The sequence below is a fragment of the Contarinia nasturtii genome, unplaced genomic scaffold (assembly GCF_009176525.2).
Source record: "Contarinia nasturtii isolate CC-2019 unplaced genomic scaffold, AAFC_CNas_1.1 Cnas_scaffold_2678, whole genome shotgun sequence".
Classification (NCBI taxonomy): domain Eukaryota; kingdom Metazoa; phylum Arthropoda; class Insecta; order Diptera; family Cecidomyiidae; genus Contarinia; species Contarinia nasturtii.
In genome coordinates, this window is record NW_022199997.1 from 951,994 (window position 1) to 966,829 (window position 14,836).

Here is a 14,836-nt window from a genome sequence, read left to right on the forward strand (position 1 = left end):
TAATAAAATGTTAATTGGTTTCTTTCATTTGATAAACAGTTCAAGATGCAACAATGCAAACGGATACACCAGTAATGAGTGAAGATGACAATACAAACGGTGCCGATGATTCAGCGTATGCATCGAATATTATAGTGAATTCAAATTCAATGACCGACGATATGAGTGTGGCTGTACCAACATCAACATCATGTGCCGATCTGTGCCATAGCATGACAAATAACATTTCAGATAGTTCATCGATTCATTCACCACCACAAAATACTTCGCCGCAAAGTACAAGCTGCACAAGCGATTTGATACATAGCTCAACCAGCGGCATGAGTTTAAGTTGTACCATCTCTGGGGATAGTAATAAATCGACTGAATGTAGTTTTGAAATGGCTGTATCATCCACAAATATGATCGAAGATGAACGATCTTTTAATCAACAAACGCCAGAAAGTGATGTGGTTACGTCATTATCAAATGTTCGTCCAGAAACGCCACAACCGACCGATTTGTCAATCAATTCAAGTGCTACATTTGCAACGTCACCCATTCAACAAGAGAAATCGACTCCGACCAAGTCAATGGGTCCCGATATCAGTGGTTTGGAATTGCTATCAAATAGCATTGAAGCATTCGAAAAGCGACCATTCATCAAACAAGAACCAATAGATCGTTCACAAATTTCGCCAAATGTGTATGAACCACCATCGTACAGTCCACCGCGTTCAAATGCAATCGAAGAGACACGACGTGCCAGCATTGAACAATATGAAAACCGGCCACCAATAATATACGAAGAGCATATTGCATCATCTCAAACGCCACAGCATAAAACCACCTATGTTCCAGCCAACGATCAATTGGGCGGTTTGAATTTGTTGTGCGCATTGGCCGAACAACATTTTCAAGAAGAAGTGGTTAGCAACGAACATCGATTGGAGCGCAAGCGATCATCTTCGTCGGACGGTTCGGAACCGAAACGTAGTAAAAAACATAAAGAAAAACATGCCATTAAAAAGGCAAAGAAGAAGGAACGCAAGGAAAAGAAACGAAATAGTAGTGACGGTTCAAATGGAATCTCATCAACGGAAGATGCCGTCGAAAAAGATTTTCGAGAAACATTTGATCGTATCAAGGAAAAGTACATGAAATGTGATTGTCGAAAGAGTTTGTTGAATGAACCATGTTGTTGTAAAATGAAATTTCCGACACCCGAAGAGGTGTATGGCGCAATGAAATCCGAAATGAGACATCAATTGGCCGAAATTAAGCGAAAAGTAAAAGAAGAAGAACGAAAATTGGATGCAATCAACAGTAAAGATCGATTCCAACGTGAATCGACGCCATCATCATCAAAAAGTTCGAGTTCATCGTCAAAATTGTCCTTCACCTCGATGCCAACATTTTCACCATCGATTCTATCGTCATCCACGTCCATTGAATGCAATCAAAGTAATGTCGTTGAATTTCCATCAAATGGAAAAATTTACAGTGACACCGAGTCTTGTTCGTCAACATCGTCGAAACGTAAATTACCTATCGTATGTAATCCAATCGAATACCAAGCAAAAAAGAGCAAAAGTCTAGTTGGCTACATTTTTGAATCGAAAAAACGAATAAATGACAGTAAATTTGAAAGTAGCCCATCGGCCACCGATGATGGCAGCATTAATTCAGATATGTCGGCCAGTTTGAAACGGAATGCGGCAAAAATTAAACAAGAAATATATGATTTTGATGATTTGGGCCCGCATCCAGAAGTAAAACTATTTGGAAGTTTCTCCGATGAAAATCGCAATAAGAATCATTTGAGCAGTGCAATCAGTGAGGGTACAGTTAAATTGAAGCCATCCGCACTGTCAAAACATAATAAAAAAATTAAAATTGGCAAAGAACGAAAGCACCATCAACGAAGAGTATCAGAACATAAGCATCGGTGCTTGGTAACCGACGAGACTTTGGATGGTTTGACTGATGGTAAAAAGCAACGGGTACTTACTGCTATGGGTGGACTCTTTTATGCTGGCTACTTGACAGCAATTCGTCCGCCAGATCTATATGGTGTTACTTTGGATGGTGAACGTGGCAACAAGGCGCATATTATGTCACGTGAAGATATATTAAGAGATGCGGTAATTCGAATTAAAATACTTTACCGAATTCAAAATTCTAATGACTTCCTATTTTCACATAGATTATCGAAATGGCACCGACATCGGCGGCAGAAGTGCCACCCGGCACACGATTGTGTGCATACTGGAGTCAACAGTATCGCTGCCTTTATCCAGGAACAGTGGCTATTTCATCGTCACCCGAATATGAACCGGATCCAAAGTTTGCTGTCGTTGAATTTGATGATGGAGACAGTGGTCGCATCGCGATCGAGGATATTCGCTTTTTGACTAATGATTATCCTGTTGTTGGTAAGAGAAAAGAAAACAACTTCAGATTTGGCTATCTTCTCTTTTGTTCGAAAAAAAAAACAAACTCTTTCTTTAGTTGACTTGATTAATTATGTATAAGAAATGATTTAAGTAGATTAAGTTCTTCGGTTTTTTCCTTTGGATTTGTTTCAATTTGCATTTGTTTGTTTGTTTGTTTTTTTTTCTTTTCGTTTGTTTTCTTTTCCGTTCTATTGCCTTTTCTACATACAACATTCAAATGCGTAGAATACGACCCAAATCCATTACAATCGTTAGGAAAACGTAATAAGCCAAAAGCAAATGTCGAACTTACAGACCCAAATCAACCGTCAACGAGTGCGAATGTCTTCAGTTTGTGTCATGAATCCAATGAACATCCCCAAACGCGAGAGGAAAAAGAAGCATACAAGTGAGTAATTTCAATGCAAATATTTTTTCCGCTAGCGAAAGAAAAGTAAATTAATCAATTGTATTTACGCGTAGGGAACGTCGACGGCTTAAAAAATTGCGAAAAGATAAACTTCGACAATTGTCATCGACCGATGATCCAAATGCAAAACATAAGCACAAACATAAGCATAAGTGCGGCGATGAATTGTGCAAACATCGCAAACATAAAAAGCGAAGAAAGCACAAGAAACATCATCATCGCGAATTGAATGCGATGACCAATTTCAAAGAATCATTGATCGAAGAAAAATCAATCGAAGACGATGAGCAATGTGATGTGGACAGTGGTGATTCACACGAAATTCCAAAGGTAATTGAAAAATCGGGAGAACCGAAAAATATCCAAGTGGCCAAAAGTACACTAACCAAATCGGTTAATATCAAACTCAACAAAATCGAGTGGCCACTCGACGAGGACGTCGTATCGTCACTCACTGAAGATAGCTCCGGATCAAGCTACGTATGTATTTTATGAAGATTTTTACATTAACTGGATATTGTTTGACATGTTCGATTTAAATTACAGAATCCTGGCAAAGGAAAAAGCACATCAAACGAAAAGCATAGTAAAATTGCTGCATTTTTACCGGCCCGTCAATTGTGGGCATGGTCGGGCAAAGGATATAAACGAACCACAGGAAAGGGTGCACGCAATAAAAAAGTCTTTTATAAATCAATTCAACGTGGCAAAGAAACAATTTCGGTGCGTATGATAAATTTCAATTTAAATTTTACAATTCAATACAATAATATTCTGTGGTGATATTATTCATCAGGTTGGCGATAGTGCTGTATTCCTATCGACTGGACGGCCAGATAGGCCATATATTGGACAAATTGAATCCCTATGGGAGACGAATTCAAACAATCGGGTGGTAAAGGTCAAATGGTACTATCATCCCGAAGAGACAACCGGCGCTCCAGATCTTCTTTATCCCGTAAATAGCATTGCATTTAAACTAAATATGTTCGCAATAAATCGGCAAATATGACATAAAACTTTTGATCATTTTCAGGGTGCTTTATTTGAATCTCCGCATGAAGATGAGAATGACGTTCAAACCATATCACATAAATGCAAAGTATTACCATTGAATGCGTATACAAAGAAATACGGGCCAGATCCAAAGCAATATACATCAGTCTATGACAATAATGATACATTTTATTTAGCTGGCTATTATGATCCGACCATTTTGCAATTGAAAATGGAAAAAAATATACCGACAACGGCAACAAACTCCAAATCATCAACCAATGATCAAGAAAATGATGAGAATGATATCGATGAGAGTGTTACAAATACATCGAACGACGGTTAAATGCAATAAACTACTAAAACACTATTGTGTTGTGATGAACAGAACTTTTTAGTGTTTGTGAACAATTTACGTTTTTTTTTTTCAACTTCTCTCGTAGTGAAATAGACACTTTGACTTTCTAAATGTGCAATGATTTATTGAAAAGAGACATTTGAAAGATGAAGAAAAAGAATAATTGATGAAGTGCTACCAATAATGATCACTGCGATGATGTGTGATAACAATTTGTGATTATAAATTGTGACGTGTGCCAATTCGTGTCATAAATTCATTTGTTTTTGCGATAAACATTTTATTGAAAACCATTCTGGTGGATCATAAATTGGTGTAGCATTGATTGAAACTTGCAATTTATTGGAGATGCAGTGAAATGATTCAAGAAGAAGTGATTCAAGTTGATAATGATGTGCAATTGAATTCCTTTCATTATTAAACAAAAAAAGACAATTATTGAAAACACATCATATCTTCTATCTAATTTTATGCGAACAATGGACAGAACAAATTCGAAGTGAAGTGCAATAGTTTTGTAACAATATAATTGTTAATTTTAATTCTATATGGAATTTTCCATTTTCTGAAGAAGAAAAAAATTATGAAGAGCGGACGGCGGAGACACGAATATGAATGAAATGTAAATAGTAAAGCGAACAAAATGTTTGGAACTTAAATTAATGTAAAGTCATCTAACACACCATGGATGGATGTGCAACATATGGACAGAATATGATATAGATTATGTGCTTATTTTCAAATCATACTAACAATTTATTCAAATAAACTCTATTCAAATATCTATTGCATTCTATTTTTTTAAAAAAATAAATGATAAACAATACACACACAAAAAAAAATCCTAATTTTGACTAATACATTTAATTGTTGTGAACGAGATTGTCTAATTATATATATGTCTTGTGAATAATATTATTTAGATTAAGCAAAAGATAAAAAGAACAAATAAACAAAATCTCTAGTAGTTGTAGCCGATACAGGCAAATTAAATGCATTAAAAAGAATTATTGAAACGCTATATATGTTAGGCCTAAGTGAATATTTACTGAATTCAATAAAAAAAACATGATAAATTAACTGAAATCAATCAAAATTAACATTTTGTTTAGAAATTAAGTAAAAAACCATAGTCCTCCTATATATTATAATAAATTACTAATTAGAATAAACAAATAATGACAACAGCAACAAATGAAATCGAAACGATAGAGTTTTCAATGCAGGAAATGGTAGTGGTATTTAAACAACAATAAAAAGTCAATTATAAAATTGTAGCAATCAATATATTCCATGGAACAAAAATTTGTATGCAAATTTGAATTTTGAATCGAACAAAACAAAAGAACTTTTTGGATCAAAGGAATACTATTTTGATATTGTTTTTTTAAGAGTGAATAAAAGATACACAAACATTTTGGCTACTATTTTGACCATTTAAAGAAAAAAAAAACAGAAATTTTGGATATCATAGAAGTTTTTTCAGCATCGGACGATTTGAATGCGATTGAAATTGCTCGAAATTTTCATAGTATACGAATATTACGGCTGAACACATGCGAAACATGAGACGGATTTATTATTATCGTAAAATCATTCTGAAGTAAACAAAAAATTTTTTTGTATTGACAAAATTACTCGATATATAATTTAGTTCTAAGGCGTTTCAATCAGTTTCTATGAATTTTATCGATGATAAAAATTCGATGAACATTGTTTTTATATATTGCCAAATAGTCCAGGTTTTAATCATTTATTTTGTTTTTAGTCTTCATTTTTCTTTGAATAACATAACAAATCAATCACAACAAAGACACAGTACAACACATTTTCAGTTGAAAACCATTTTATTAATTTGTTTTTAAATTCATTTGCCAATATTGGGCAAAAATTTATATGTGAATAATAATAAATTAAACGAAAAGAAAACATACTAAATAGCTCAAGACGTGAATAAATGAGTCAATCATACATTTGTTTTTCCCTTAAGATATTATGCGTAAAATGAAAAGCAAATTATAATTAATAGCTATTTTGATGTCATTTTTAGAATTAATGTCTTAAAAATATCCTTTTTGCATTATGCTTACAATTTATGTTTTCAACGTAATACAAACAGAAGGATGACAAAATAAAATTATTTCAATAAATTTTCGTTTCATTTCATTTTTATTGGGTCATACTCTTTTCGTATCTAGTTCATGCTGTCATGTTGATCGATTAACAAAACGGAGACCAATCAAACGTGGAAAAAAGGTACTTTAGTAGTAAGCTCTTCGCGGATTGTTCTAGAATTACCGAAACAAAAACATTTTACTCATTTGAATGAATGTACAAATTGTTTAAATTTGTATTGTATGAATTACCAGAGGATTTGGTCGGAAACGATAGGCCAACATCATACGTTTTCGATAAGCATCATATCTGAAAAAAAAAATTAGAATAACCATTGTTGTTGCTATTGAAGACAATGAAAAAGAATGGATATCGTACTCATTGTCACCAGCTTGGGGCGTTGTATTTGAGGTAGTTCCTAAGCCTTGGTTACTATCACGCTGCGTAGCCCTATGAAATTGATGAAAATATTTTTTTTATTGGATCAAAAAAAAGAAAAATTATTTGAATTTGAACGAACTTATTGATTGGATTAATAATTCCACCGCCATCAACTCCCAAACCTTGACCCTATAAAGCCGTATAAAAAAGTTTCAATATAAAATATAAATCACGTAGAAATATATAATAAGAAAATTACCTCAGTCCATCCAAGTTTTTGTAACATTTGAAAACCTACAACGAATAAATATTATTTAAAATGAAAAATTCAAATTCTCCAAAGAAAAAGGCATAATTACCCTTGTTATCCTCTTTAAGTTTGTATTCTTTGTAATCGCTAAGATCGGGCTCTCGATTTGTTTGTTTTGCTTTGTAAATTTCCATGAATTTCTTTAGTTCTTCCGGTGGCAAAAAGTCACCGATATGATGTTTTCCTTCCGATTGACGGTTTAAAGCATCGGCCCATGCAGCTGTTGCCTCCATTTCGGCTTCACGTATCTTATGCTCCCACGTTCCACCCTTAATGCAACATTTATTCAATAACATCGTTCAACTTTCGAAAACTTGTATATACATTGCACACATACCTCAACGTCTTCATCCGAATCGTATTCATATTTATGCTGTCCACTTTTTGCTAAGCGATCCAATTCGTCGCGTTTTCGTAACATATCCTGATACAGAAGATTCACCTTGAAGTGTTCTTCACATTTGGCCCAATCTTCCTCGGTGAGATCTATTGTACCATAATTTAATCGTGCATAATTCAAAAGAGCAGGATCTGTTCGTTTAACTGCTGACAACATGGGTTTATTGCCGTGAACTTTAACATTCGATGTTGATGGTGTTTGATTCGGTTGCTCTACATTCGATTCAATTTTTTCACCCCAACGACTTCGTTTCTTCCGATTGGCATTGCTCTGTGTTAAATCAAAATTTGAATTTTTTTCTTCTTGTTCTTGCTTAAAATCACCAAAATCTTTCATGGCCATTTTGGCCGGATCAGTAACTTCATTTATAGCATTTTCTCGCATTTGAATTTTGCGATACATCTCCATATGGTCTTCTTCATCGGTGTGATCACCTTCGTCGGACGAGTAAGTCGATGATTCGGCATAACGTTTCTTCATATTTCCGCTGACGATGCGACGTTTCATATTTTTTAAATTTCGTTCCATTGTCTCTTGCATGTACTCCGAGTCCGAATCATAATCATCACTATTTGACAACGATGGAATATTTAATAGTTTTAGTGGATTTGTCTCAACCTCTGCTTCGTCGTCGCGCAAAATATCTTCCGGATCGTATTTTTCGTTGTTGTCTTGTTTGGCGGACAACGGTTTTCCCAATTTTTCCGAACGATATGTCAAAACCTTTTGTCTATATATTTTGTAATTCTCCGATAATTTGTCGTTTAAGAACCTAAACATGCAACAAGATGAAATATAAATAAATTGTAATTTATTAAATAAATTAAATGGAAAGAATTTCAAAAGGAGAATTGCATTTCAAATATTTCATTGAGTATGTTTCATCGCACTGTTCGGTCACATTTCCCCCAATCGGATTTGATTTGTATGTGTGTGTGTGTGGATTATTTCGAATGCGTATTTCAACGTTTAAAATGCAAGCGAAAAATGCATTGCTTTTACCGAAACAGAGAACGCTCATTCATTTGAGCAATTTCAGCAATAATTTTTTCTTCGAAACTATCGCCATTTTTCGCAATGTATTCGATGAGGTCATCAATATTCGTCGGTATATTGGTTGGTATTGTTGCTGCGATGTTTATCGATGGATTCATATCACTGTTCAATGGTTGTGGATTCATTTGTTGATGTGTATTTACGATATTTCGTTCCATCTGTTCAATATTACGACTCATTTGATTTTCGTTTAGATAATTGTTTCCTGAAAAAACTACATAAAATACCATCAACCACTTGGACGCATATAAATTTGTCATAAAATGCTATATCTCATTTCATTTTTTTTGAGCATAAAACAAAGTGAGAGTATTACAGTCTCACAATGTGATTGCTTTTGTCATTTTCTAACCTTCAAATTGTGGTTGTGCTTGTTGTACGAATGGAGGTGGAGGTGGTTGTGGCGGATGATTCATCTGTGACACATTGATGGCCGTTTCAATGGAAACAGGTGGAGGAGGTGGTGGTGGTGGAGCTGCTAGATTCAAGAATGGCGGAATTGTTTGATGAAAAATTATTGAATCTTTGATGGGAGGTGGTGGACCCAAAGACATTGAATTTGTTGAAAATGCCGAATCCAATCTGAAAGTGGAATCACAAAATTGAAATAGTTTTCATTTATTTATTATTTTCGTATTCGTTTCATAATCACTGTGGAATTGGTTGAAGCGCATGATCATGATCTGCATTTTCTCCACTCTCGGCACTCTCGGCCTTTTGTTGTTCTTGTTCTTTGGCCAAACGAGCCGCTTCGATTTTTTGCTTTTCTTCTTCCGCTTTTTTAGCTGCCTCGGTAATTTTGCGGAAATTTTCAAAGAATGTGCCATCATTTGTAAAATTATTTTTAGGTGCGGGCGGTTCGGCTTCAAATGTTTGTTTCGGTAAATTTGATGGGTGTTTGACGTCTTTCGCTGGGTCAGATGCAACTGGCGTTGGTGGTGTTGTTCCACTTTGTGCGGCTACCACTTGTTTTGCTAGTTCGCTTGTTTTTTGTTTTTCTAGAAGTTCTTGCCGTTTTCTTGCAATCACTTCTTCTTGCCTACTCATTTGGGCAACACGACCCTCCCGTTCACCACGAAAATGGAAAGTTTGATGCCGTGACATTGTTTGTACTACGACAGAACACTTCTTCCACAAACAGTAGATTGTATTTTTTATTCTCAAACAAAATCGGGATTCAGTTATACGAACACAACATAAAACATTTAAAAACACTTAAAAACTACAATTAATAAGGAAAATATTGTTTTTCTGAAAAAAATCTGGTCAATTGTTGTAATGAATATTCTTTCACTGTTCGATGAAAAGCTTTGTCTTGTTCATTTGACGTTTCATATTCTGACAGCTGTCAAATATGGCTGCGTACAGTGCAGCCTATGAACAGCCCGTTTTTACTAGAAAATATGTAAATGGATTTTATTAAACTGAAGAAAACCATGAAAATTGCTTTCGAAAGAGAAAATTTTTTAATTTAATTTTTCCTATTTGTTTTTACAAATAATTTTCAATTATAATAATGATGTATTTAAAGTAGTCTTAAGCAGCATACAAACAAAAAATTTCAAAAAGAGCTAATAAGTAAGAGTGAGAAGAATCATTTAAAATGATACAGCCGCTTACTTCTCCAGATTCAATGCATTTATGAATTCTTCTAGTTTTTCTTGGATCTGTCGAACACGAACTGTAAATAGAAAACAGTGGATGGTTACATAAAACTGTACAATTCTCAAAATTTTCAAATAGCTTACTCAATTCTTCTGCTAGTAAAACACGTTTTCCTGTCAGCAATTGTACTTTTTTATCTTCGTCATCGCTGAATTCATCGAGTACCTCTTTGATCTCTTTGTCAAGACGTCGCGCCTCCCGGTTGACCACTTGCTGTCGCAGAGCGTTCGAAGTAACTTTGAGTACTTGTTGAATGCGCCAGAATAGTACAACGTCATTACAGTTGATGAGTTGATCATAGTTGCTGCTGCCTTGTTGCTGAGAATACAAATAAAATCCTTTTCGGCAATCATATGCTCGAGACAAGGCTTTTTTCAAAAAATGACGTCGATAAACTGGATACCATGTCTCGCGAATGTAATCCGTTTCCACTTCGATATTCGATCGTTGCAAATTCTTACGAACGGCCGTCATTTCATCATACGTTAAACTCGGTAAATGCTTTGGATCACTGCTCAAGATCTTATCAAGTTCGCTCTTAACATGACGTCGTTTGGTCTGGTCTTCTGTGCCCGACGTCCATTTCAGCCACTTTTCATAAGTGCCCGGGCCAAACATTTCCGTCATTGTCTGTTCGGTTGTTTGAAGTTTTGTTTTAACTGACTCTTCGAAGAATTTTACCGCTTGATCCCACTCTGCTTTGTCATGAACGCTGCGATCTTCAAGTGTATTTAGTTGAATTATACGCAACATATCGGTGGCTTTGTCTTCCCATGTATGACGCTTGACTGCTTCTTCCATAACAGACGACTTTAAATTATCGAATATTTCATCGTGGTCGGGCGATTTCTTTGCCAATTCGATGAGTCGCTTAAATTCACTTTGCAACGTTTCAAATCCAGACTCAACAGATTTGGATGGCAAGCCTTGATCAGCCCATTGCCTTAGCTTAATATCGACCATCGTATTGAATTGACCTAGACACAGAATGTATTTGATTTCAGTTAATCACGCCCACGATGTGAAAAATGGAAGAAATTGTTATACCTGGTGAATTGGCGTTTGCAGCTGCTAAATAAATATTTTCGAAGCAATAGCTCGATAATTTTTCCCATAATTTATTATACAATAGATTCTCCCAGTCTTTGGCCGATATTTGTGATAGATTCACTACTTCATCCAAAATTTCGCCCTTGGCTTTTTCAAACAACTCATCGCGACTTGATTCGCGCAATCTAAATACGCCAAAAATATTTGAGAAATTAACATCAAATCCATTTATACCGATGTCAATCGCTTACCTTGGGAAATTATTTTTCCATTCTGTCTCCAAATTGAAGCGAGTGGCTTTAAATGCATCGGCTTGTTGTTCAACGGTTTCTTTCACCATTTTCCAAAAACGATCGGCTACGGCTAAACTAAGATTTCGAGTGGTGACTTGATGCGGCATAATAACTCCGCTTCTAAAATTTTACAAATTGAATTTCACATGAAGAAGACATGATTAAATGAAACTTACTGAAATAGTTTTGAGTTTTTAAAGAATTTCTCTTCATAATCCTTAATGTTTTCAATGGAATCATCGCCTCGTCCGCGACCAGTGACAACCGCAAAGTAGCCAAGTGCTCGCATCGGAAACAGTTTTCCGGCCAAGATTTTTCGTATACGATCTGGATCGGCCAACTCTTCAGCCATATCGACTTTGGTCAATACGAAAATTGTGCGCTTGCCCAACGGGTCACATTGCTGAACTAAATCAGTAACATTGCTCCTTTCAGCATCTACAGATCCATCTTGAATGCATAAAATGATTGCATTCGGATTGCTCATATAATGTTTGGTCATTTGATGAATGGCATCTTTTGTGTCCATCGCCATGTCGACAGTTTGTGTTGCGATAATGCCAGGCAAATCGACCAAAACCATTCGTTGCAAACCGGGACCTTTTACCGTCATCGAAATGACATCGTTGCTAACGGTTTTACCGCCTCGAACTGATGCACGCATACGAAGTTCAACTTCACGGCGCAATTCAGCCAACTCAGATTCCTTGGTTAAATCGTATTCGCGGTCACTATTTCGAAATTGTGCGATGTGATATGGTCCTTCGGACAATGTTACTTTGACCGGTGCACGTGTCATCATCTCGCCCGAACCACGTGGAAAAATTCGAGCCCTTGCAATCGATTCCAGCACTGACGTCTTTCCAGATGATTGATCCCCAACCACTACAACACGTGGCAAATGATCAGCCGTTGAATAACTTGAATCGTAGCCGGATAATTCGTCCAAAACTTCAGAGTACATATCGATGAGTGATTTCTGAGAGAATAAATTGATTGATTGATATTATCTTTAAGTGGCAGTAAACATCAATTGAATTTTTAGTAAAAATCGTTCCTACTTTGATTTTCTTGCCCAGTGTTGTTTTTCGATTGGTTTTGATGATCAAGTATTGTTGACGTAGTTCACGATTCTCTTTCTCCAATTTCTCGAGCTCTTTTTGGTATTTAATTTGAACGTTCATAATTTCCGTTTGTAGAGCTTCAATTTGTTTTTGCATCGCCTCATTCTTTTTACGACTGTCGTCGGCGCTTGGCGCCTTTGCATTCACAGTGTTTGCTTTTCGGATCTCATCTTGAGCTGCTTTAGAATGAAAATAAAATTATTGTAACATCAATAGATTCCCTTTAAATAGTTTCTGTTTTGAAATCGTAACAAGAATGATTGACTCATTTACCTCCGTAAACATTTCCAATAAATTCAGAGAGACTGTGGAACGAACCTAAATGGAAAAGAAAAGATTCGTCGTTAATGGTTCGGGCTATTAAAATTATTGATGAAATGAATATGCAGGGCAACAGAAACAAAAAGAAAATTGGACACAGACTTTGTTTCGAATGGGTTAGCCAATACATTGGCTTTGGTCGTAAATCATTCTTGTACGATGATGCCGAATGGAATCGAATTCATGAATTAAAACAATATTGCAACTTTCATAAAATCTTACGTTCAATTTCTGGATGTTGTTGTGTTGATGCTGCCTCAATAGCATCATCGAGACGAGTATCGAACCAGGCTCTCCATTCATCCATCTTTTTTTCGCTGAGTTCTTTCAAGCGTGGATCAATTTCAATAGAGTCTCGAACTGAATTTTTTATGGATTTTAAATTGTTTGAAAAACTACTCCACTGATCGTTGTTGGGTAAAACATCATCCAACCATTTGAAGTCTGGCAATCCATCTCTCCATTCTTCATATCTCTGTTAAACATGTAAATAGCATTTTCTTCTGTCAATATTTATATCATTGGATTATTTAATCAGCGTGACATTTTTTTTTATCACAGAAATCTACCTTGTTTAAAGTAACACCACCGGTGATTGCACCGCCAAGAAGCAAGTATCGTAATTTCAATGCACCTCGTAAAATTCTAACAATTAAATAAATTATCAGAAAAATGTCCGAAATAGTAAATTGAAATGTTGTAATTTACCTCACAGCCAACATTCCATAACTTCGACTTGGCACTGCCATCAAAGTTAATTCTGGTTGCTTACGTTGCAATAACAACCCTGGATTTCGTCTAAACGGTTGATGTTTGTACGCTCCATGTCCCGAAATGGTTGAAAAATTCAACCGGGTCACATTCAGAATAACAATCGGTCGGAACGCCTTTGGTCTCACTCGGAACCTAGTCACACATCACGTCACGAGAGAGAACGAAGAAAAAAATCAATATTTTACATAATGTCAGCGAATAATAAATTTTAGGTTATGATTTTTTTTTTATATTTACAAATTTTTCTTAAAGAAAAACACACTTAAGCATTTAAATCGCTGATAAAAACTGAAAATTATGAAATTTACCCAAATTTTCCGTGTAGTACACGTGACATTTTGTGCAAATCAATCCGTTCTTTCTATTGTTCTGGAGAAAAATCTTGCATTTTTTCTAAATGAAAAAAAGCCATCTGATTTGGAGTACAAAATGCGACTGACTAATAATTATTTGACAGATGTTTTTTTCACTGTGCCGACCAACAACAAATGACAGTTCACTCGCAACTGTCAATGTCAAATCTCTGTTTCACTACATTTGTGAATGAAGACGATTTTTTTAAAATATTTTTCGGGTTTACATTATGCTTACTTATGATATTTTTTTAGAATTTAATATTGTTTATACACTTGTTAACAAAAATGAAACGAGGTATACAGAAGAAATGAAGCGCAATTTTAAAGCGGATTTCGAATAAAATTTATGTGTTTTGCATACTTGTTTGTTTACATTGTTATTATGATTATATCAGCGATAAAATTAGGTAGTAAGAAAAAATCGGCCTATCACGAGCGCTGAGCGCTGACAGTGAAATATGTAATGCTCGGGGCATTCTTCTTGTTTTTTTTTTTTTTTTTCGAAAAAAAGCTGTTCAGGAACTGTGAATCATATTCATAGCTTGTTTTAAATCAAAATAGCTTGTTTTAAATCAAAGAGAGTCGACCAGAAAGATATAAAAACGTTTTACCATTTATCTTTTCCCGATCTTTTGAGAGTTGATTCTGTCTTGCACGTTTAATATGTCCAAGTTCAAATAAAAAGTAAATTTATTTTGAATTAAGAGAACACTTGTAGCGGTCAAAAATGACGCAGAACAAAGATATTTTGTGTAACGCAAAATTACAATGGAAACAACCAAATGGAACGCAT

At 35.2% G+C, this 14,836-nt stretch overlaps 3 protein-coding genes across 13 annotated transcripts in view; 1 reads left to right on the forward strand and 2 right to left on the reverse strand.

Moving 5' to 3' along the window:
* LOC116348920 (protein winged eye) overlaps nt 1-6,364 on the forward strand; it is a 76,835-nt gene extending 70,471 nt beyond the window's left edge. For 6 of the 7 annotated variants that reach the window (XM_031780130.1, XM_031780131.1, XM_031780132.1 and 3 more), the window contains 7 exons: nt 40-2,123; nt 2,186-2,414; nt 2,661-2,823; nt 2,898-3,324; nt 3,391-3,567; nt 3,641-3,802; nt 3,881-6,364. In XM_031780130.1, coding sequence (XP_031635990.1) covers nt 40-2,123; nt 2,186-2,414; nt 2,661-2,823; nt 2,898-3,324; nt 3,391-3,567; nt 3,641-3,802; nt 3,881-4,186 — 3,548 coding nt within the window. In that variant the 3' untranslated portion in view covers nt 4,187-6,364. The remainder of the gene's footprint in view (nt 1-39; nt 2,124-2,185; nt 2,415-2,660; nt 2,824-2,897; nt 3,325-3,390; nt 3,568-3,640; nt 3,803-3,880) is intronic. The other variant, XM_031780134.1, reaches the window with a different exon arrangement.
* Nucleotides 6,349-9,769, reverse strand: LOC116348921 (SURP and G-patch domain-containing protein 1). 2 transcript variants are annotated; one of them, XM_031780139.1, is made up of 10 exons: nt 9,113-9,769; nt 8,813-9,042; nt 8,407-8,665; nt 7,342-8,176; nt 7,054-7,273; nt 6,954-6,988; nt 6,834-6,883; nt 6,692-6,763; nt 6,565-6,622; nt 6,349-6,486 (listed from the first exon to the last, which is right to left on the reverse strand). In XM_031780139.1, the coding sequence occupies exons 1-10, from the start codon at nt 9,562-9,564 to the stop codon at nt 6,460-6,462; spliced, it is 2,238 nt and encodes a 745-aa protein (XP_031635999.1). In that variant the 5' UTR covers nt 9,565-9,769; the 3' UTR covers nt 6,349-6,459. The 2 variants fall into 2 exon arrangements, with proteins under 2 accessions (XP_031635999.1, XP_031635998.1); XM_031780138.1 differs by having other exon boundaries at nt 8,407-8,674.
* Nucleotides 9,770-9,959: 190 nt separating this feature from the next.
* Nucleotides 9,960-14,132, reverse strand: LOC116348837 (dynamin-like 120 kDa protein, mitochondrial). Of its 4 annotated transcripts, none has more exons than XM_031779992.1 (11): nt 13,996-14,132; nt 13,622-13,819; nt 13,483-13,558; nt 13,136-13,388; nt 12,866-12,910; nt 12,530-12,768; nt 11,645-12,447; nt 11,427-11,588; nt 11,173-11,360; nt 10,209-11,102; nt 9,960-10,141 (listed from the first exon to the last, which is right to left on the reverse strand). In XM_031779992.1, exons 1-11 carry the CDS (start codon nt 14,022-14,024, stop codon nt 10,077-10,079), a joined length of 2,952 nt encoding a protein of 983 aa, XP_031635852.1. In that variant the 5' UTR covers nt 14,025-14,132; the 3' UTR covers nt 9,960-10,076. The 4 variants fall into 4 exon arrangements, with proteins under 4 accessions (XP_031635852.1, XP_031635851.1, XP_031635854.1 ...); XM_031779991.1 differs by having other exon boundaries at nt 12,530-12,771; XM_031779994.1 differs by lacking the exon at nt 12,866-12,910.
* Nucleotides 14,133-14,836: the final 704 nt, after the last annotated feature.

Excerpts from the sequence above, each read along its gene's own strand:
- LOC116348921 (XM_031780138.1), bottom strand. The coding sequence starts at position 9,564 with ATGTCACGGCATCAAACTTTCCATTTTCGTGGTGAACGGGAGGGTCGT. Across the intron at positions 8,177-8,406 it reads AATGAGCGTTCTCTGTTTCG|GTTCTTAAACGACAAATTAT; the intron begins GTAAAAGCAATG and ends TTGCATGTTTAG. Across the intron at positions 6,884-6,953 it reads AAAAACTTGGATGGACTGAG|GGTCAAGGTTTGGGAGTTGA; the intron begins GTAATTTTCTTA and ends ACGGCTTTATAG.
- LOC116348837 (XM_031779991.1), bottom strand. The coding sequence starts at position 14,024 with ATGTCACGTGTACTACACGGAAAATTTGG. Across the intron at positions 12,448-12,529 it reads CACTGGGCAAGAAAATCAAA|AAATCACTCATCGATATGTA; the intron begins GTAGGAACGATT and ends TTATTCTCTCAG. Across the intron at positions 11,589-11,644 it reads AAAAACTCAAAACTATTTCA|AAGCGGAGTTATTATGCCGC; the intron begins GTAAGTTTCATT and ends GTAAAATTTTAG.